Source organism: Dasypus novemcinctus, chromosome 1, assembly GCF_030445035.2.
Source record: "Dasypus novemcinctus isolate mDasNov1 chromosome 1, mDasNov1.1.hap2, whole genome shotgun sequence".
NCBI lineage: Eukaryota > Metazoa > Chordata > Mammalia > Cingulata > Dasypodidae > Dasypus > Dasypus novemcinctus.
In genome coordinates this window covers 77611641-77633221 of record NC_080673.1, presented here as the reverse complement: position 1 = coordinate 77633221, position 21581 = coordinate 77611641, and the positions used below count along the sequence as shown (strand labels likewise).

Below are 21581 nucleotides of genomic sequence, written 5' to 3'. Positions count from 1 at the left end.
AGGGAGAAAATAATAGAGAAAATTTTTAAAAGTTAGTTCTTTGAAAAGATCAATAAAATTTCCAAACTTTTACCTAGATTGCCAAGGAAAATAAGAGTGAAAACATGAATAAAGTCATAAATAAAACTGTTGAAAATACTACTGAGTAAAAAAAAAGATTTTCAGATGATCCTATAAACAAATTGAACACCAACAAATTCAATAATTTAGATGAAACAGAAAAAACAACAACAAATGTCTTCTGCTCGCGAGTTCTCATTAAAATTATTATTAGTGGGGAAGCAGCTGTGGCTCAATCAGTTGGGCTCCTGTCCACCAGGTGGGAGGCCCTGGGTTAGCGTCCTGGGACGTCTTTATGAAGGCAGGCTCATCTGCACACTGCGGAGCGCCATGCGGCCAGCAAGCGCTGGGAAGTGCAACCCCGGTGGGCAGAGAGCCGACTCAGCAGGGCATCGCAACAGAAGAGGGAGACAAGCAAAAACACCGAGGAGCGAGCAATGAATGGACACAGAGAGCAGACAGCAAGCAACCACAAGGGGAAGGGGTGATAAAAATATAAATATTTTTTAAAAAAAGCTAAAAAAAATTATTAGTGCCTGGTTGTTCAAAATGACATAAATTTTCAAACAAATGTTATTTGAAATTATTTCCGTTAGGATACATTAGGGTCTTTTAGAAGTGATTCTCAGAGTATGTTCCAGGAACAAGAAGCGTCAGTATTACTTGGGAACTTGTTAGAAATGCAAATTTTGGGACCCCCTCCAGACCTCCTGATTCAGCAATTCTGCATGTGGGACACAACGATCTTTCTTTTAACAAGTTCTGGAGGAAATTATGATGCAAAGTACAGTTTAAGAAACACTAGGCTGAGGGTAAGGAATGGGGAACAAAACAAAATTTTGAAATTACTTCTGTGGTCAAATTTTCAGTGGTTCTCTTTACCAACAGGGGAATGTTCAAACCCCTTAGCCTGCCGTGCATGACTTCATGAACAAGCTCAATTGTATCTACCATTCTCCTTTGTCCACTACCGTCATCTGACAGTCACCTTATTTGTCGCCATACTGAATAATTGCAATTACCAAGTTCCAACATGACTTATGCTGCACAGTTTTCTTTATATGCTATTGCTGTTCTCTTGTTTCTTTCCACATCGCTTCTACAATCTTTTATTAGTAACAAACATTTACATATTTGTTGAGATTCAGCCTGAACTCAATTCCCTTAAGGGAAGTCCTCAGCCAGAATTTGGTGTTGCTTCTTTATACCTCAGTTTTCCTATACTGTAATTATCCTACTGCTGTAATTTTATCTGGTTGTGTCTTTTCCTGTCACCTAGATTGTGAGCACCTACAGAATAGGTATCTCTTTTTACACATCATTGAATTCTCAATAACTTGACAGTTATTTGTCCATAGTAGGAACTCCCCAAATGTTTAACTGATAATCACTTAGTGTTGAATATTAATAAAAGCTATAGAAGCTTACAAATATATTACAAAACATGAATTTTTCTAATCCTTTCAATTGTAGCTAAAATTGTTTTTTAGATGTTACGAGTTGCTTAAAACTTCACGGACAGGTTTTACTTTCCAGTAAATCTAGGCATAAAAATATTAAAATCTGAAACCCATTGTGTTGAATCTGAATTTATATCCTTTGGAATGACAAGTGTGTTTGCATCCATCAAGAACATTTAGGTTCCATTATTGTTAATTTTGTGATTGCAGTGGTAGTGTTGATAGAGCTGGTTTATGGCTATGCACAATGAAACGGGCCACTATCTGGTATGTCATTTATTCAGAAAAAAATGCATGCCAATAGTATGGCAACAATGAAATATGCTCCAGGACAAAGAAGAAAAAGGAGAAGAGATGGTTTTAGGGATAGGTACATATTAGAGCACAGAATAAAAATGATTTCACAGTGGAACTATAATGTTAGAGGGGATGTGTGATATTTCTTTCAAGAAAATTTTGCTGTTTCATCATGTGTAAAACATAAATGTGGAAAAGGAAAATAAAATGCGTTTTTTGGCAAATGATGCTCGAACTAGGGCCTAGTCTTTTATGTGAAAAAATACTACAGATTTTAATAGCATCTATGTGAATTTGACATGCATATGATTTCTATTTTATAGTCTCCCTATATTTATTACTGATAAGGTAATAGCATTCTGTTATTTTATGATGCAAAGTATTATTTCTTATTTGTAAACTGCTGAAAAGCTTGTTCCATCAGAAAAATGTTCTCCTAGTTGAACTATTGGCAAAGAAATTAGAAATTCACTTTGTTTCTGCCAGTCTGTCATTTTCTGTACATTTCTTTTTAACTAGCATTCAGTTGAGTGATTTAGATATTGGCCAGTTATCCTACAGAAAAGTGCTTAGGATAGGAAACTTCATAAGCTACTAAATATATAATAATAAATACTCAAATTTATTAACCACTTTACTGTAAAGAGTAAAGACTATATATATATTAAGCACAGTATTCTTAAGGGAAGTCCACTAACAATGTACATATGGGATAGTAGATAAGTTTGTGGACTGAGAATAAATTATACATTCGAAGGAAAATGGGAATGCTTTAAGATGGTGCTTCCGTGACATCACTGATATGGCTCTTCATGACTATTCAGACCATTTCATCTGCCAAAGGAATTCTCTTTCCCCGTTGGTGAGGTCATAGCCTGATTATAAGACTGATGCTGGAAAAGATAACAAATGACGTGGGAAAGGCAAGTAGAAGAGAAACAGTTGACTTGTTAAAAAACTTAAAACCATCCACATCTGTGGGGATCTTCATTGAGTTGGTTTGTTTCTTTGTATGTTTGGAATAAAATGCAGTAAATCAGTAACATCATATTTGAAATTCTAGAATTCTGAATTCATCTTTCAATTTTACCTTTTCCTTTTTTAGAGCAAGTCAATTTAAATAATATTTTATTTCAATTCAAGTCTAGAAATTGCCAACTAAGAAGATGTTTGTTATGCTCTAAACCTTGTGTACAAAGTGCTGTCCACAGGCCAGCTGTGCTGGCATCATCTGGGAGATTTTTAGAAATGCAGAAATCTCAGATCCTTTCTTTGACCTATGGAATCAAATTGGCATTTTAATAATATTTCCAGGTGATTTGAATTCACATTCTAGTTTAAGAAGTACTTCTTTGAATGACTCTACTGTATTATAGATATGAATTATATTATTTTAAAATTTCAGTTACTTAGTTTTACCCAAAAGGGAGCGGAGAATTCTAGCATTCCTTGGACTGTCTCCACCATGCAGCATAATGGAGTTTATTTGCCTTCAGGGAGTGATTTACCCAGAGCTATTGCTCAGGATCAGCATCATTTCTTCTACAGCTTATATATTATAGAGAAGATAAGGTTGAAGAGTCTTGGATGTTTAATTGAATTTCCCAGAGTAAAATATATTCCTGAATAAATGAGTGAGATTTAAAGCATCTCAGCCTTTCCTTTTACAGCCTTAAAGATAAAGGTTAAAAGTGGAAGGGTGATGGCAAGAGGTTGAAGACAGAACACAGACCTTATTCAATTCATGTAACAAATATTTATGGGATTCATACTATGCACCAGTTACCACTATAAGCACAGGGAGTACAGGAATTTAAAAAAGCCAGTTTCTAATTAGTGAAGCCTTGCACCTATGTCATTTTATTTATAAACATAAATAATTTTTGCAGATTTTTAATATATACTGAAATGTCCAGGAACATAACTACTACTTGAGAAATGAGTGTCCTTTCTTTTGTTTGCTCTGTTAGCTCAGGAGTTTTCCAGGAAATGCTCAACATTTCTCAAAACCATATCAAAGATGGCAATGCTGCTCATGGTATGTCAATCACCAATTAGCACACCTCTACATTCTGGATTTGAGCTGCCCCATTCATGTGGTTCTGTGTGGATATCCAATTGTTCCAGTGACATTTGTTGAAAAGACAAACATTTCACCTTGAATTTCTTTGCACCTTTATAAAAAAAATCAGTTGTCCTTATATGCACAGTTCTATTTCTGTTCTTTCTATTTTGCTCTGTTGATCTTAGCGGCTAATCCACGTGTCAGTACTGCATGTTTTTGCTTACTGTAGCTTGAAATCAGGTAGTGTTAGTCCTCCATTTTATTCTTTTTCAGAATTGTTTGGACTAGTATTGGTCATTTGCATTTCTATATGGATTTCTGAATCAGTTTGCCAATTTCTACAAAGAAAAGTCTGCTGAGATTTTTCTGGTATTGTTTTCAATCTAGAGACAATTTTTGTGGAGAATTGACATTTGAGCAATATTGAGTTTCGAACCCATTAAACGGGCATATCTTATAGTCTTCAATTTTTCTCAGCAATGTTACATAGTTTTCTGATCTTGAACATCTTTCATTAGATTTATCCTGAAGGATTTTGTATTTTTGATGCTGTTTTAAACAATATTATTTCAATATCCAATTAGTCTTTGCTAGTATGTAGAAATATAATTGATTTTTTGTATAATGATCTTATAACCTACCACCTTGCTAAACTCACTTATTTGTTCTAACTGCTTTTTGTAGATTCTGTTAGATTTTCTACATGGATGAATCATGCTGTCTGTGAACAACACTGGCCAATACCTCCAGTAAAATGTTGAATAGAAGTGGTGACAGCACACATCCTTGTCTTACTCCTGATCTTAGGGAATAGGGTACTTCACCATGAAGTACTATGTGAAGTATAGAATTTTCTTTTTTTGCCTATGCCCTTTATCAACTAGTCCTAGTTTACCAAGAATTTTTTTTTACCAGAAATAGATGTTAAATTTTGTCAAAAAATATTGATGACCATATCATTTTTGTTAATATGATGAATTATATTTATTGATTTTCAAATGTCAAACCAACTTTGCATTCCTTGGCTAGAGGTATTATCAGTACTAGTATAAGTATTATTAAAAATTTTGGCAAGAGGAGCTCAAGTGCTTGAGTGCCTATTTCTCATGTATGAGGCCCTGGGTTAAATCCCCAGTACCACCTTAAACAAACACAAAATAAACAAAGTAAAAAACCAACTTTCATTGGGGAGCAGATATAGCTCAGTGGTTGAGCACCTGCTTTCCACGTAAGAGGTCCTGAGTTCAATCAACTCTTAAAAAAATTTTTTTTGGTGATATAGTCTAGAAATAACAAAAAGAGGTCAAGGAGGACATATATCCCACCTCCTGATCTGAGGTTTGTGGTATATGAAAGGAAAAAGCAGCACTTCTTTGAGATGTCTGCCTTATCTCATTCTAGTTAGAATGTGGAAGAGACAAACATTTAAAGCAAGAAGGAGACTTGCTAATTATAAGGAAAAAACCTCAGGAAACATTGGGGAGCATCTAGGGTAATAGACAGCAGGTCCTGAGAGTGACTGGTGGTGAGGGGTGTGGGCCACACTAGGGACAAGGAAGTTCAGTGCATTATGAGGATGATAATATAGTAGAAGACTGAGCCATTTTGAGGGCTTACACTATGGCTATTGACTGAAAAATGAAAAATTAAAACAAATAAAATTGATGAGGAGCTTAGATGGATGCTCTGAGAGAGCATCCAGGAGCCAAAAGAATCATCCTTTAAGATGTCGATGCAGTAACTGCAATATCTGGCTGCTGCAAGTTCAGAATCTCTGGTCTCTGCACTGCAGTTTTTAGGATGAAGCACGTCCCATAAATTGTGATATCTGGCATGGTCTAGGCCAGAGATGGTGAGGGAGGCTGAGGCCTGATCTGGTATCTGTTGAATCTGAAGTACTCAGCTTCTGGTCCTGTCTTATTTGGGCAGGACACTGTAACCCTCAACCAATCTTTGCTACCTTAGATGCTGATATTCCATCCTTGAGCCTTAACTCAGAATTGTACTTGCCAGCACAATTCCACGAGGCCAGCTGTCTTCCAGCCTGCTCCTAGACTCTCATCACTAGGCTCCCCTACCTGCAAAAATACTGATGCTACCAGCTTGCCACAATGTGACTGGACTAAGCATCAGTCATCAGACTCTCGGGATGATAATCGACCTCTTGGAAACTTCCATGCACCATCCCTCTGTCTACTTCCCTCCCCACTGACCTCACCACTTTAGTGGGTTGGTCTAGCACCTTCCACTTCTACTGGCATTAGCTGTGCTCTATATCCAGTTGCATCCGAAGATAGAAATGATATCGCAAAATATAAAGGTCCTTTGATGATTGTATTTTGGGCAAACTTTGATACTGATCTTTTCCATTGCTAACACTGGATCAATAATATTACACTTAGATATTTTATGACTGAACAGGTATATCTAATTCAAACTTGAAGAATTAATGTACATCAGAGGAAAATGGAGCAGTTTAACTTTCACGTCAGTCACAGCATTTCCTTTTGCATATAAAGATAAGTAAAGAAAGAAAAGGGAAGAGGCCTAATAAGTATGATCTCTCTTCACAATTAAATGCTGTCTTCAGTTGGGAAGCAATTGGGATCCCACACTCCAAGGCTAGTACCTCCACTGTACCACTGCAACAGTCAAAACCTCCAGGGTTGTCAGAGCATTTTGGACTTCCTGACTTCTTAAAACTGCAGGTTATTCTCCAAAATGCGAGTATGTATGCAATTATATTTTAGGTTAGTCTAACTCTAATTAAATGGTCATTGAAAAACACTAAAACTTATTAATAAAATGGAGTATGAAATAAGCTTTCAGTATGTACATATTCAAGTTGATGATTCAGTAGGAAATCTTGGAAAGTCTGTGCTAGTGTCTGCTAGAAAGGAGGTTACAAACAACTGCAATTGTTCAACTCACAGGCAAAATGACTTACTGTAACACCAGCTGCTCTAGAAATCACGATTTTATGTTTTTACTGGACTCTCATATAGGAAGTCAAATGACTCCTTAAGCAGCTCTCACTTTACTAATTAAATGCATATATAAGGCAAAGGTTAAAACTTTAGTAATTGGAACTTTCTAGGCGAGAAGCTGATAAGGACTTCTTATAAACTTTGCAAGGTAAATTTTCTTAACCCAAAGTCTGAGAGAGCTGCAAAGTGTACATTAAAAATTAGTGTGGCCCAGCCTCTTTAGGCTGTTTTTATACTGTTTGAAATAGGATTAAGTCTCAAACATCCATCTGAGAATAAACTTTACTGCAAAACATACTACCCCAAAATTTAATGTCTTAAAATAATAAAAATATATTATTTCTCTTAATTTTGTGGGTAGTCTGAGAGGATCTTTACTATATTTGTCTGGGCTCAACTAAGTGACTACAAGTAGCTGAAAGATTGGCTAGGGGGTGGAGTCAGCTGGGATGATTGGGATTTTTCCTGCAGGTGGTCTTTCCACTTCAAGAAGGCTAGACTCCTTCAAATGATGGCAGTCATGTTCCAAAAGAGCAAGTCCTAATATGCAAGCAATAATCAAACGTCTATTGCTGTCCAAAGCACATCATTTGGCCAAGCTCAAAGTCAATGTGGATGAGGGTGGGGGATTGTGTGAGTGGCTACTGGGAGGCATGATACTTTGGTGTCATTAATGTAACAATCTACTATAGTTTGTAGCTGGACCCTGTATCAGTCTGGATACTTCAAGAAGCAGTTTCCAAGATGGGATTAGATAGAGGACAGAATTATTAGGGGAAATGCCAGTGAAAAATAAGGAAAGGGAGCTGGCGAAGGTGAGGAATGACTTCAGACTGCAACCCAAGTCTGAAACCTGTGGAAGATAGGAAAAAGGTTTGAGTAGGAAGATTCTCATACTCAAGTAGTTTTAAGAAAGGTACATTCAGGCCAATGGGGAGTCTTAGAGCTGAAGGAACCCATCGGAGGAGTCCTGAATCTCACTGAACTGAGCCTCTGGTTAGTACACCTGCAGTTCCCTGTCACTGGCTGAGAGCAGACCATAGAAGCGTGGTCCTATCAAGCAAGCAGTCGTGGATCCAGAAGGCAATAGCTTGGCCATCACTCAATTATGCTCCCCATGGCATTTTTATGGCGGTCATAATCTCTAATTATTTGTGTCCCGCCCATATTCAAAATACATTTACTCTTCTCTCTCAGAAACTCCTAAGTCTTATCCAATCATGGCATCTGGCTTGAAGTCCATAATTTCATGTTCTGCATCATGGCCATCTGCAATTGAGGCTCCTCCTCAGGTACGGCTCCTCTGTATCAAGGGATCTGACCTAAAAAGGCAAGTTATTCACTCCCATTAATCCAAAATAAAATGGTGAGATAGGAAGAGATAAGAGTAATAGACACTTCGATTCAAAAGCAGGAGGAATGGGGTTCTGACTCCCAGAAAGATGGAGTAAAAGCACTCCACCCAGTCTCTCCCCCTAAATACAGCTATCAAACCTGGGCAACACACATGGAATGTCTAGTTGAGGAATCTGAACAGTAAATAATGGCAAGTGTATTGTGGAAGAAGACCCGAAATCAATTAAGAACAAATCAAGGTTAAGGGCTGCATTTTTCTCCCCCTTTGGTACCCCCCAGCAGCCTGGAAGTAGGCTCTTGAGAGAAAATAGAGACGCCTTCTAGTTCTGGCCCAAAAAATGGAAAAGGAAACTTTAATACACAGAGTATCAAACTCTCCCTTTTTTTTCCTTTCTTTCCTCCATTTTCCCATATCTAAAAACTTAAGTAATACCATGGTTTCAAGACAGCAGCCAGAAACAGGGCCTGTCAGTGCCAAAATCCTGAGAATTGTCCCCTATGTTCAGTGGTGCTGCAGAAGTCCCAGAGGCCAGCGTAGGTCACAGGCTAAGCCAGAGTCACGAGGGCAAGGTTACCAGAAGCCATGTTCACTGGGAGTGATTAAAGTTATAATCTACCACAGGGATGTTGTGTAGAGAAAGAGCACGTAATCCCTGTGTTTGGGTCTAGTACATTCCTTCTAAAAACACATCACGACAATGGTATAAACAAAAACTTTAGAGACAGTGAGCTTCTCTATTATCATCTCTATCAAAGCCAACTGGTTTTGCAGCATCCAAGTATTTCTTTCTATAATGAGATATTTTAATTGATGAAACATGCCCTGTTAGGTAACCACATCTTTGTCAGCAAGAAAGAAGGGTTTATCTGCAACAGTTCTGTGGACCTACCTAATTTAGAAAGTATGAGACCTTCATGATTAGGAAAACAAATCCACTACTTTTGGAGTCTCTAATGGCATCAAGACCAAAGGGAATACAGAAAATCAGACATTTCCAGGGACAACAACATCTCTTACTTTCCAGGCCCCATGGATGCTAGCTAACGTAAAGTTGGAAAAGACAGTCATGACTCTAAGATTCATGTTCTTTATCATTCTGGCTGAACAGGCTCCCTTTTGCAGCCACATAGTGAGGCATTTCTCAATCATCCTTCACTTTTATGGTTTGTCTAATTTGCAGCAATATTCATGCCTTAAGAGTATACCATGTACTTAAATAATCAAAATCATAATTCAGTTTGCGGTTTAAGCTTCAAAAAGAAGGAAATTAAAATAACAGAAAGCACTGATTTTTCTTCTACCAATGTATTTCAGGATCTTTATTTGCAAGAATTTCTCAATAAACTCTTAATTGTGTATAATAAAATATCCTTAATTTTAGGATACTTCACTGAGAAGCAGTATTCAAAAATTATCTCTTAGAATACTTATGAATAAAAAAGCCTCTTTTATCATGTTTTTTATCCTAAGACATACTGCTTTGACTTATTTTTTCCATTCAAAATACCAAATTTAGCTATAATTAGATTTCATTTTTTAAAACTGAGAATATTTCTTCCTTTCTCAATGTGTCCAGAAAGATTTATTTATGTACATATGAACATATTTAATTCCTAATTTTTATATAATAAATTATTTTATGAATGCCTCACTTTTCTGTTACTTACCTGATAGCAGAATTTCATTGTATATGCTATTTAGAATATGAACAATATAAAAAGGCTGTTTAGAACATTTGGATCCTACTTTATAATTTTGTTAAAGCAAAGGTAGCTCAATTTTAATAAAATTATTGGTTAGAGAAAATTTTAATATAAGGAACAAAAACAGTAGTTTAAGTACAATAAAAATATCAGTTTAGGAATTATGAAAAATATTTTTTAATGCTGGCATTAAAAGAACAGATAAAGACTCTACCTTGCTCAATATCTTTGTTCAAACAATGGTGTTCTAAATTGACGTGTTTTAAGAATTTTCATAAACTTTCCCAAATGAAATGCTTCCAGAACCTTAACTGTATCAATAATACACAGTTTAAAATCTTGTCTAATTTAGCTCATGGCAAGTCTGCTTCAGGGTATGAGCTGAGGTGTTTGGGAGTAATAGAGATAATATAATATAAAATAATATAATTTTATAGTTGGAGCAGAAAGGATACAACCTAAGTTTTACCGAATATCATAATATCATATCAAATTATGAATATCATAATTTGAGTTCAGAAACACTAACTTGTCTCTCTCAAGGGACAAGGCTGACCATACCAAAATTATGCAGCTGCTGAAGCAGCCCAAGAGATGAATTCCTCATGAGAAACACTTAAATAACACTAAAGCACCACACTTGACACTGCTTTATTTAATTTTATTTTTCTGGAAAAATCTGTGCACTCGACTTGTCGGGTAGAAGATGAGCTGCAGACAGTTATCACAGTTATGTGGTGAACATTCTGATTAGAAAGTAAAAACAGCAAAGGAATAAAACTAGACTAAAGTCCTGGAGTAAACACTGTTTAATTTCCACAACATCTGATTTATCAGAATTCTTAAATTACTCTGTTCCTTTAGACATATTCCACAAAAATAGTGCATCAGTTTGCCAGTCTAAATAAGCGTTCAAATCAATGAAATGCGTTATCATTCGCCACCTTCCTACTCATGTCTCTGCTTAGCCTAGGAATTATATAGCTTACTTCCAATATATAAGTTAATTTCAGACCCTCTTTTGTCCATCGAAGGCCATGTCTGCTCTCCAGATGTTAATCCTTAGTTTAGAAAAGAAAAATAGGGTTGGAAGTCAATACACTTCTTTTTTTATTGGGTCGCTCTTGCAAGTATTAACAAATGCATAGAAGATATACTGCTTCAACTACTAACTTCCAATAATGGTGACATAGTCATTCAGACTTCAGCAGTTATACATGTGTCTATGGTATCAGAGCCCTTGCAATACTAATTAAGAAATCTCTCTTGCTTTCAGTTGTATAACAGCAGCTACCTAGTATCAGCTAGAACCATACAGAAGAGGGTTTTGGATTATGGCCACAATGTCAGGTTTTTAATCATATTTGCACTTTGGTGATGACAAATTTCAGATGTTAGATGTAAAGCAACATTTCTTTATGAGTACAGATTTCAGTATACAAGTCCAATCAGCCATCCAAACGGGGGCTATATGAGACTGTGGGAAAGGCAGCACAGACTCATCATCACCAACCAAGAAGCAATCAGTGTTGTATGAGACCAGATAAAAATGTGAAATTTTGTCATAAGTTGTTTATAAGAAACACATCTTAAATTTTCAAATAATCACAGATGTTTTCAATAGAATGAAGAAAATAAGATATGCCAGTCAAAATTTTAAGTAAAAGATAGGAGACAAAATCAACTTTAAGGAAAAGATAATGGTTAGAGGTCTCTAAGAAGACAAGATAAAAAGCGAAGTAGTGGAATGACTGAAGTGCCCACTGTGAGCTAGGACTCATTTCATTTTTACAATATCTTGGAAAGGCAAATGGATATTTTCGTACTTTCTAAGTATAATTAATTCCTAACAAGTCTATAGGGTTTTATAATTAGAAAGTGCTATTTTATATGAACTTTTGTCAATTTAAATGATCAAGATTCAGTAGTCTAAAGTCCATTCTCCATTTTTAACATATTAATTGCTGACATTATTTAAAGTCTTAATTATTAGCGTCTCTCTACCATGTAATATGCCAAGGTAGCATGGATTCAAGGAATTAAGGCTTATTCTAATTGCCTAAGCATTTGCATGATTAGAAAGTTAAATATGTTATCAAATATTTAGGTAGCTTATATTACAATTACATATAAATATGTTTTACAGTACTGTAGCAGCATTTTTCTTAAAAAAGGAAGAAAAGAAACGTGAACACTGGATCAGCTGTACGACTTTAGTAAAAGATGGTTGTTGCATTCTGTGCTATTACAGGAGCATCAATGATTGTAGAATATTATGACATGGTCCAGACTAAGGCTCTAGGGTTAATATATTATTCTATCACTCAACAATTTAACAGCCCAGAGTGATAACACACCTTGAGGCCTTGCGAGTCGAAACTTCAAAAGATTAGGACAACACTAAAATGATGAAACATCACTTTTAAAAAGAGGAATAACAAAATATTGGTCATAACTTTTATTACTTTTATGTTAGGTAACATCAAGATATTTTTGATGGCACTATAAACCAGGGCTCAATTGTTTTTAGCCTTGTTCTCTTACACATGTTATTTTATGCATGACCAGGAATGAGGTGAGAGGTAAGGAAGGTACGCTCTCTTACTAAACTTGGCTCAACTTCAGAGACACCTTGCTGATCTGGAAATGCTGAGACACAGAGTACAAAAGCATTAGAGATGGGAGTACAGGCAATTATATTTCCTTATTTCATTGAAACAACTGTTAACCATTCACTTGGATTTTACTATAGGAACTGTAGTAGTTACGGTTCTATAATAAAATAGAATGCTAACACTATCTGTGGTAGTGACTTACATAGTTTTACTTCATAATAGAAGAATGTAATTGGAGTTCTGCTATATTGCAAATGCTATATTTACATACACATAAATTAACCTCAATATTAATGTTAAAATCCTATAGAATTTAAGAGGCACATTTCCTTCTACCTACCCCACACCTTCATGCATTCACAATGCTGAGTTTTTTACAAGCAACATTTAGATCTGTGTAGACAAAAATGAATATTTCCAGAATTTATCCTGCCTCCCGTCATCCCTTCCCTCCAGCTCTGGAAGAGGTAGCAACACATAAAATCTAATGCACAAACTAGGCTCTGAGACCATCTGCAATCCATGTTCATACCCATCTATACTGGTCAGGGTTCTCTAGGGAAATAGATCTACAGGAGATATCTGTAAACAGTATGAGATTTTATAAAATTGTCTCATGTGACTATGGGGATGCAAAAGTCCAAATTCTGTAGGGCAGGCTGCAAGGCAGGGACACATATGAAGGTCCTCCTTGAATTCCTCAGGAGAGGCTGGCTATCTCAAGTAGAGATGGGATTCTCTCTTTGAAGGCTAGAATCACTTCTTTCAAAGCCCTCAACTGATTAGCTAAGAAGTCACTCATGGCTGACAGTAATCTCCTCAGTTGATTGTAGATGTAACCAGCTCACTAATGATTAAATGACTCAATCAACACACTAATGATTAAAGTCCATGAAATGCCTTTGTATTACAATTAGCCCAGTTCGTGCTTGACCAAACAACTGGACACCATTACCTGGCTGATATTAGTCTAATCATAATACCACCCAGTGAGTTGGCTGTAATAGGTGATTAGAGCCTTGAGTAAAGTAACACTCTAGCATGTAGAAGCATAGCATAAAAGTGACACACAGAGTTGTTATATAAGAAAAATGTTCCTCTAATGGCAGCATTTAAAAACCCTGTATAACCCCAGTAATTATTCATCAATGAATACTTTTACGAAGCAACTATTGATCCAGATTAAACAATAAAGGCAGCTAGGTAGCCAATGGCAATCAAGAAGAAAAAAAAAAAGCAAAGGGAAGTATAAGTTAGTGATTGTGAAACAAGTAATATTAATATACAAATATCTTGAATGTTAATATACAAAGAAGATAGTAATTATAAAAGGATATCTGAACCAACCTATATTATTAAATACCTCTTAAAAATACTTAGCCACATCCTCTGACTTCATGGGTATTTGTGAGTTTGGTTTTTACCTAAGAAAGTGTCTGAGTTCTAATCTTTCACAGCAGGAAAGAAAAAGACACTTCCTAGTGGGCACCGTACTCCAGTGTGTCTGTAAGCCTTTTCCTCCATGGCAACCTATGTTTTTAAAATTTCATTTCCCAATCAAACTTTGAAAATCAATTCTCATCTTTTTATTATGGCCAAGTGATTTAAAAGTTATAGCACACAAATGCTAATATATCTGGAATTATTTATAAATAATCATCTTTTGGGTAAGCTTATAGCATACCAATATACTGCAAAGGCTTGTTTTGGATTTAGGCCTTTGAAAAGAGGAAGGTGTAGCAGCAGGGCCTTACACACACCTTTTTTGAAGTTTTCCTTATCCATGAATCTTCAGTACTAGGAGGCCCAGCACCTCTTTCTTGTCAGTTTAATCCACAGTATGGTGATAATCATGGTTTCAAGGTAATTTCCCAAGCAGTCCAATGAATTTACAATTTACTGAGATTACACAAAATTGGCCTCCTTTTACTCTCATCACATAATCGAGATATGAGGTATCCCACATAGAGAAGGCAGCATCCAAAAGAATGAGAAATGTTTAAATAATACACACTACCAGACTTTACAGCTGTTCTTTTATATTCAAATGATATTAAGCACACTGTCATATTAAATTGAAAACACTTTGAGTCTAAAAATACACTGTTGAAACAAATAACATAGTGAGAAACAAGATCAGAATCTATTTTTATAAAACAGTCTATAATTTCAGATACAAAATGCCACCTATGACCATACTTAGAAATCGTCTAAATTAAAACCCTGGATTTCTATGTTTTAAAGTTATCCCTGGTGTATTTCAAATTTAGTATTTTTACAGAATTTAAATTTCTGAATGGAATCTCTGTTTCTTTCTAAAACTGGAACTGGACATGAATATATTTCTAAAATGAGATTCCTGGTATAAAGAACTGTGTCTTGAGAAAACATTTCTCCTTAATTCTTTAGACCAAAATAACGTCTTTAAAATCTTATTTCCTCTCTTTTGACTGGATTCTAATTAGAGGGGTTCATAGACTTGAGCTTTATTTTAATTTCTCCTGGTTTTAGGATTTATAACTGCTATTTTGACATAACAATTGCATTTTATCATATATTCTCCCCAAACAAATGGTTCATTGTATGTCAAGTATTTTACTGAAATATAACCTAAAGGAAGAAATTAGGCTTCTTGTTTCAATTTCCCTTAAGCATCAGTGACAATTTCAATCATAACAATTGCCAGGTTTGTATTTTTTTTGTTTGGGATTCCAAACTATATAGGATGATTGAGGGTAGTTCAAAAGTGTTTCAGAATCACCTACTGCCAAGATTCTGGAAAATGTCTTTTGCAAAACAACGGCAATGCTCTGAGGACTCTATTAAATCTGCACTAACATGTTAAGTGCACTCTTATTGAACAAGGGGGTAAAGGGCTAGGTTCATAACAGTAATAAACTAGCTCTGCCACTTTGTCAGTCAACAAATATTAAGAGCCTACTATGTATCAAAAATAGTACATATTTTCATACTGTTAATTTCTAAAGATAATCAACATAAAACCCAGAAGGGGTCATTTGGTGAATTTTTAAATATTATATTAATTTTGTGTAGGGCTTATAAAAGTATCCTAGACCATCAATGTCTGCATCTGAATGATGAGAGGAAAAAATATTTCCTGAGAGTTCTCTTAAATGAGCAATATTTTATTAGATGTTTTAGCTCTCAAACATTTCTTTACTTTAAACTGACCTGTTGTATAGAGCTATTAAATAAGAAAGACTTTTGGTCAATTTCATAAAAGAGCAAATATTTATCTTGCTATGATACTTGAGACTTTGGAAACTCTTATCTTCATTTCCAACAAAAAAATTCTTGATTTATGGATGTTAAAATTAGCATAACCATATGTAATAAGCTGCATGTACATGACCACACACACACAACAAAAAGGAAATAATAAAACAAAAAGACCTAAAAGGGGAACGTATTAGTAAACATCATTACAGAGAGATGGTCATTTGCCTAAAATGGATATGAAAAAGAGCCATACTCCTTTCTCCATTGTTTATAAGAAAATAAGTTTGTAGTACTTTGCAGGGTTACAAAATTATTTTTTTTCATTATTATAATTTCTTGGTAAAAGTAGGAGTTTTCTTTGTTTTTTTTGTTTGTTTGTTTGTTTGTTTGTTGTTTTGCATATGCATTTAGAAACTCCAAAAGTAGGCAAATAAGAACTGTGAAACTAGATGAGTTACTTTTGGCTATGTCTGCTATGCTGATCAGGTGAGAGAAATCTGGGATTCATGTTAGAAGCCCTTCTGAATGGTTTAATTCCTTTACAGCTACCATTAGCTGTCAGCTTCACCATGGATATTGTCCATGTGCACTTTGAGGTAGTCATTCCTTGTAAACTTCTTATGGCAAAACTGGCATTCTGCCAGTGGGCGATTGGGATTATGAGTCATCTTGTGTCGGATCAGCATTTTCTTCAGGCTAAAGGCCAAGTCACAAACCTAGAAGAGACCCAAAAATACCAACCGTATTATACTGAAAAACCTGAAGATACAACTTATTGTTTATACAACCCACATTATACAACGAAGCCTTCTAACAAGTATGTACTAACAGGCATAGTACATACATACAAGTATGTACTAACAGCCTTCTAACAGGCAAAAAATAAAAACTACTCTTGAAATAAATGGAATTTAACACTCAAAGAAAATTAATTACAGTTCCCAAGAGTTATTTCCATTTAATTTTATCCTCTGCTCCCCAATTGCCCCTTTTCCACTTCCCCAGCTGCTGTATTCAGACATCCTAAAGAAACAACTTCATGGAAACATTTCTCTTACCATAATGGAGTACATTTCCAACCCAATATTAAACCTCTTAAAATGCCTTCTGATCTAGATGGCATCTCTCTATAAAGGGCATGAGACATTTCCCACCAGTTTTCCCTGGTGAAGAAAAAGTTAATACTGCTTTATGCATCATAAGTAAATATTTGTTACCCACTGTTCCATTTCTTTATTTCTTACTAGATAGAACTGGCTTAACTAAAGAAGACAACAATTTAATTTCATGTAAGCTCTGGCAAATTACCACTTGTCTCCCCATACATTAAACAGCCCAATAATTAAAATATTAAATTAACCCAAAAGATCTAAGACATAATTATTCAGGTTATTAAAGGAAATGAAATAGGATTTTTAGTACCAGTTTTTCATTAGTTTGATGTTATTCACAAAAACGTATTTACATGAAACTCTTCAAAAGTACATCCATTGAAAAAAATCTAAGGCACAACTACATAATGTGAAAACACCATCAAGAACATATGGACTAAAATGACTAAAATGACAGAGGAAATGCTTTGTAAAAATGCTGCAGAGAGCTGAAGTTCTGAGTAAGGTAAGCCTTCTAAAACACTAAAACAAATTAAAAATTTGCATGCTCTCTTTCTGGAAGAAGGAGTTGCCCTTACAGCAACAAGAAACTCAGAAAGGCATCAGCCTTTAATTTGTGAAGAGTATCAGCCCCACGAGGACAGGGACCTCCGTATGCCTTATTCACTCATGTATTCTAAGGAGTAAGATGATATTTATAGAGTAAGTCCTCAATAACTGTTTGTTTTTGTATACTGATGTTCATAGCAGCATTATTCACAGTTGTTAAAATATGGAACCAGCCCAAGTGTCCATCAACACTACATTATCCTTGAATGGATAATGTGCTATATACATACAATGAAATACTACTCAACTCTAAGAAGAAATCAAATTGGGATGCATATGACAACATGGATGAACCTTCAGGATATTATGTTGAGTGATAAGCCAGACAGAAAGGGGCAAATATTGTAGGGTCTTATTAATATGAACAAAATACAATGAGTAAACTCACGCAGGTAAATTTTAATGCAGGGTTTCTTAACCTTTTTTGTTCCACAGACTTCTTTGCCAGTCAGGTGAAAACCACGGACCCATTACTAAGTCCACACTATACTGTGTATTATTTAATAAATATATCACATCTACACCAAATATGTTCCCACAAGAATAACATTTTATAAAAAAAAAAATAAGTGTTTGTTGAATGAACAAACCTGGACTTGAATTCTGATTCTACCATTTACTAGGGGAGCTAAAATGGGCAAATTACCCTTTTACCTTCAACTCCTTCATCTGTAAAATGGCAAGAGTAACACTTACCTCAAAGGATTATTACAAAGTTTAAATGAAGTAAACTCTATAAATACATAAACAGACCCTTAATGACTTTATAAATGTTAGTGCCTATTTTTTCTCTTTAATCTTTTTTTCTGGCAAGAAGATATTATCAGCAGATTGAAAAGCAGATGGGAAAGAATAGACTAATATTAATAGGAGGAAACCAAAGCCACCACTGTTTAGATTCAAGAGAACACAGTTATGCTAAAGAGTGGCAGTCCCTTGGAATATACAAGTGACTGTAGATACTTTCTAAAAACAAATACAATGGATACAATTTCAGTCTTGAAAAGGGCATTTGTCTTTTGAAATAGAGTTGTAAGCATAATTAAAAACAGACTACATAACCTTCAAGCTTCTGTAAAACAGAGCCTAAATCAGGAAAATGAAGGGGAATAAAAGGAAAGACCCAGAAATCATGAAAAAGCATAAAATATGATCACAAATCATAAAATATATTAGTTATAATAATTTGTATTAAAGTCTTAAGTTCCCTAATCAAAAGAGAAGACTCTGAAATTAGGGTAAAATCAAAATGTCACTGCAGGCTCTACTCAAAAACTTTAAAACAAAATCACAAACACAAATGAGAAAAAGTGGGGGAGTGTGTATAAAAATGTATAAAATGATGCTGATGGGAGTGAAACTGGTACTGAGTAGAAGTTCCTCAGAAGCAACTTATATAGATAGAGCCTTCAAGGATCCAGTAGTACTACCTGTATGAAAATCCCCTAGTCAAAGATTTATATACAGGAAGTTTGACAGGAGATTGGTCACAGAATTACTTACAGAAGTAAAACACTACAAATGACTTTCTTGCCCAAAGTTATTGGGTATTTTAATTTTGATATAACAAAATAAGGAATAGTTTCCAGCTGTTAAAAATCATTTTCAAAAATATTTAAATACAAGGGAAAATGGAAAAGGGAAGACAGCAGAATATAGGATTAATGCAATTCAATCTACAATTTTGAAATAAAGAGTATAATTGTATATGCATAAAAAAGTATAAGAGGGAGACTCAATAGATTAACATTAATTATACTACTTGTCATCAGTTGAGGAATTTGGGATCCTTTTATTTCTTTCTTTATCTGTTTCTGTATTTCCTAATTTTCTGGAATTAAAAGGAAAGCTTTAAAAAAAAAAATTGGAATGAAAAAATATAGTTAGTCGAGTGAAGGGCCCAAGTCCTCATCTTCCATCTACACCTAAAGCCCACTCCCTTCAGACTGTGGCCCTAAATGTTTTAATGCCCCACACTGTTTCTGAAAGGTCACCCATAGCTCCCATATTGCTTAATCCAACAGAAACTCATGAGTCCTCATTTAACAAGAATTCTCACATTACTTTAGTTTCCATAATGACCCATTCTTGTTTCCCTTCTACCTTTCTAGTAATTTTCCCCTTCAGTTTCCTCTATAGACTTCTCCTCCTTCACTCAAACTTTGAAGATCTGATCCTTAGCCACTTTCTCCATTCACTGGATCTTTTCTTTCCTGATTTTCTTAATCATATCCAGGCCTTTCGTTGCCATGTATATGAAGATCACTTGCAAATATTTTTCTCTAGCCTGGTCCTCTCTGCTGATCTCCAGAGCGGTCATCTAATAGTCCCCTTAGACAGTTTTCTGTCACCTCAAATTTAATATGTCTAAAACTGGACTCACGATCTTTGTCTTCCAAATCTAATTCTCAAAAAATGGTTTCACCATTCACCTGGCATTTTTGGCAAATCTGGCAGGCAACTTTAATGTCATGTCACCTTCATCCTCACCTTATCTGATCAATTACCGAGTCCCATTGCTTCTTCCTTCTACACATTTCTCAAAGATATCCAATTTTCTCCACCCATACTGCTACTACCTGAGTGCAAGCCACAATCTACTTAGACCAATGGTTCTATCAATAAGAAAATGTTTCAGCATGCACTATTATCTATATTTTTAAAATATATGTGTACTACTTTATATATTAAAGATAGATGCAAAATTTTACAAGAATGAGATAAAGATAAAATAAACAATATATTTAATGTTAACAATTATGGCTTCATATTTTCACTAGACAATATTTAAAACCATATATTTAGAGTGAGATTCACCTTTATCAACAGCATATGCAAATACACATTTCAAATGACTCTTGTTAATTTCCATTTTTTGGGTTACTTCTTAACAGGTATAATGATGTCTTTTTTAAAAAACTCAAATTGCTGCTGACTACTAGTATTAACTGCCATTTTCTTTTTTGTGAACTTCTGTTTGTATCATTAATATTATTTTCAATCTTTGGTTTCTTTACTGGACTCTTTTTAAGCCCCTTCTTCATTTTATAAGAATAACCTACAATAAAACCCATATCTCCATTTAAGCTAGAACTCATAAATTGCAATCTTTCCAATGTACTAAAAACAGAGAAGTGAATGGGGACTGTCAGCCAAACCCACAACCTTGTGGAACTGCACTCTTCCCTCAGATCACATTTAGTCCTACATCTGACAAGAGACCAGCTGACAAAGGCTAAGTAAGGATGCCAAAGTCCAGTCTTCTATCCAATGGTAACCAGGCTTAATTTTGTTCTTGTTTTTAAAATAGAAAATAAACAGAAATAGAAACTGTAATCTCTCCTGCTCATTTCCCAATGGATATTCTCATATGCCTCCTGCGATGTGCACTCCTCACTCTGGGAATCAAAGTCTAGGTTAGTGCAATAACCATATTACATGGTTCTCAAACGATGGTACAACCTTCCCTCCCCCAGAAAAATGATTGGAATTGTGAGAGGGTGTTAGTTGCAGCGATGAATGAGGGGTTACTACTTGCATTTTATGTAGGGGGCAGGGATGCAAATTCCCCCCAATGTGCTGTACAATCTCCCACAAAGCCGCCAGAGCCTGGTTACGACCACCTGAACCTCCTGTACTCAACCTCATCCCCTCTAGTCTGTGTTCCACACAGTAGTTTGGAGGGCTCTTTGAAAATACAAATGCCATACTGTCCCCTAAAATGTTGCCAGGGCTCCCTACTGCCTCCCTTCCTACAAGTTCTGAAGCCCCATCCTCTTCCTGCCTCCGCACTTTCTCATGTCTTTATCTAGTGTATTCCTCACTCCTCTAGGAAGCTTACATGACCTGACTGCCCAGGTTAAGTCCCCTATTAAAAGTGGTCATAGTAGCCTTTAGTTTTCCTTCACAATATTTACCTCAATTGCAACTAATTATTTGTGCAATATTTTTATGCCTATCTCCTTACTAGACTAAAGGACATGAGGCCAAGAGTAGTTATTCAATAAATATTGGCTGAAAGAAAGAAAGAAGAAAAGGAAAAGAAGTAAAGGAGTAAAGGAGGAAGGGAGAAAGGA

General features: G+C 35.3%; 1 protein-coding gene across 11 annotated transcripts in view; it reads right to left on the bottom strand.

Annotated features, from left to right (window-relative positions):
* PRDM5 (PR/SET domain 5) overlaps positions 1-21581 on the bottom strand; it is a 291517-nt gene that overhangs the window by 2648 nt on the left and 267288 nt on the right. For 2 of the 11 annotated variants that reach the window (XM_058293289.2, XM_058293285.2), the window contains one exon: positions 14564-16500. The exons of 2 other annotated variants lie outside the window; for them this stretch is intronic. In XM_058293289.2, the coding sequence (XP_058149272.1) occupies positions 16336-16500 (165 nt within the window). In that variant the 3' untranslated portion in view covers positions 14564-16335. Of the gene's footprint in view, positions 1-8100; positions 8192-14563; positions 16501-21581 lie in introns of those variants that run through there. 7 more of the 11 variants (XM_071214907.1, XM_058293294.2, XM_071214905.1 and 4 more) reach the window with 5 other exon arrangements.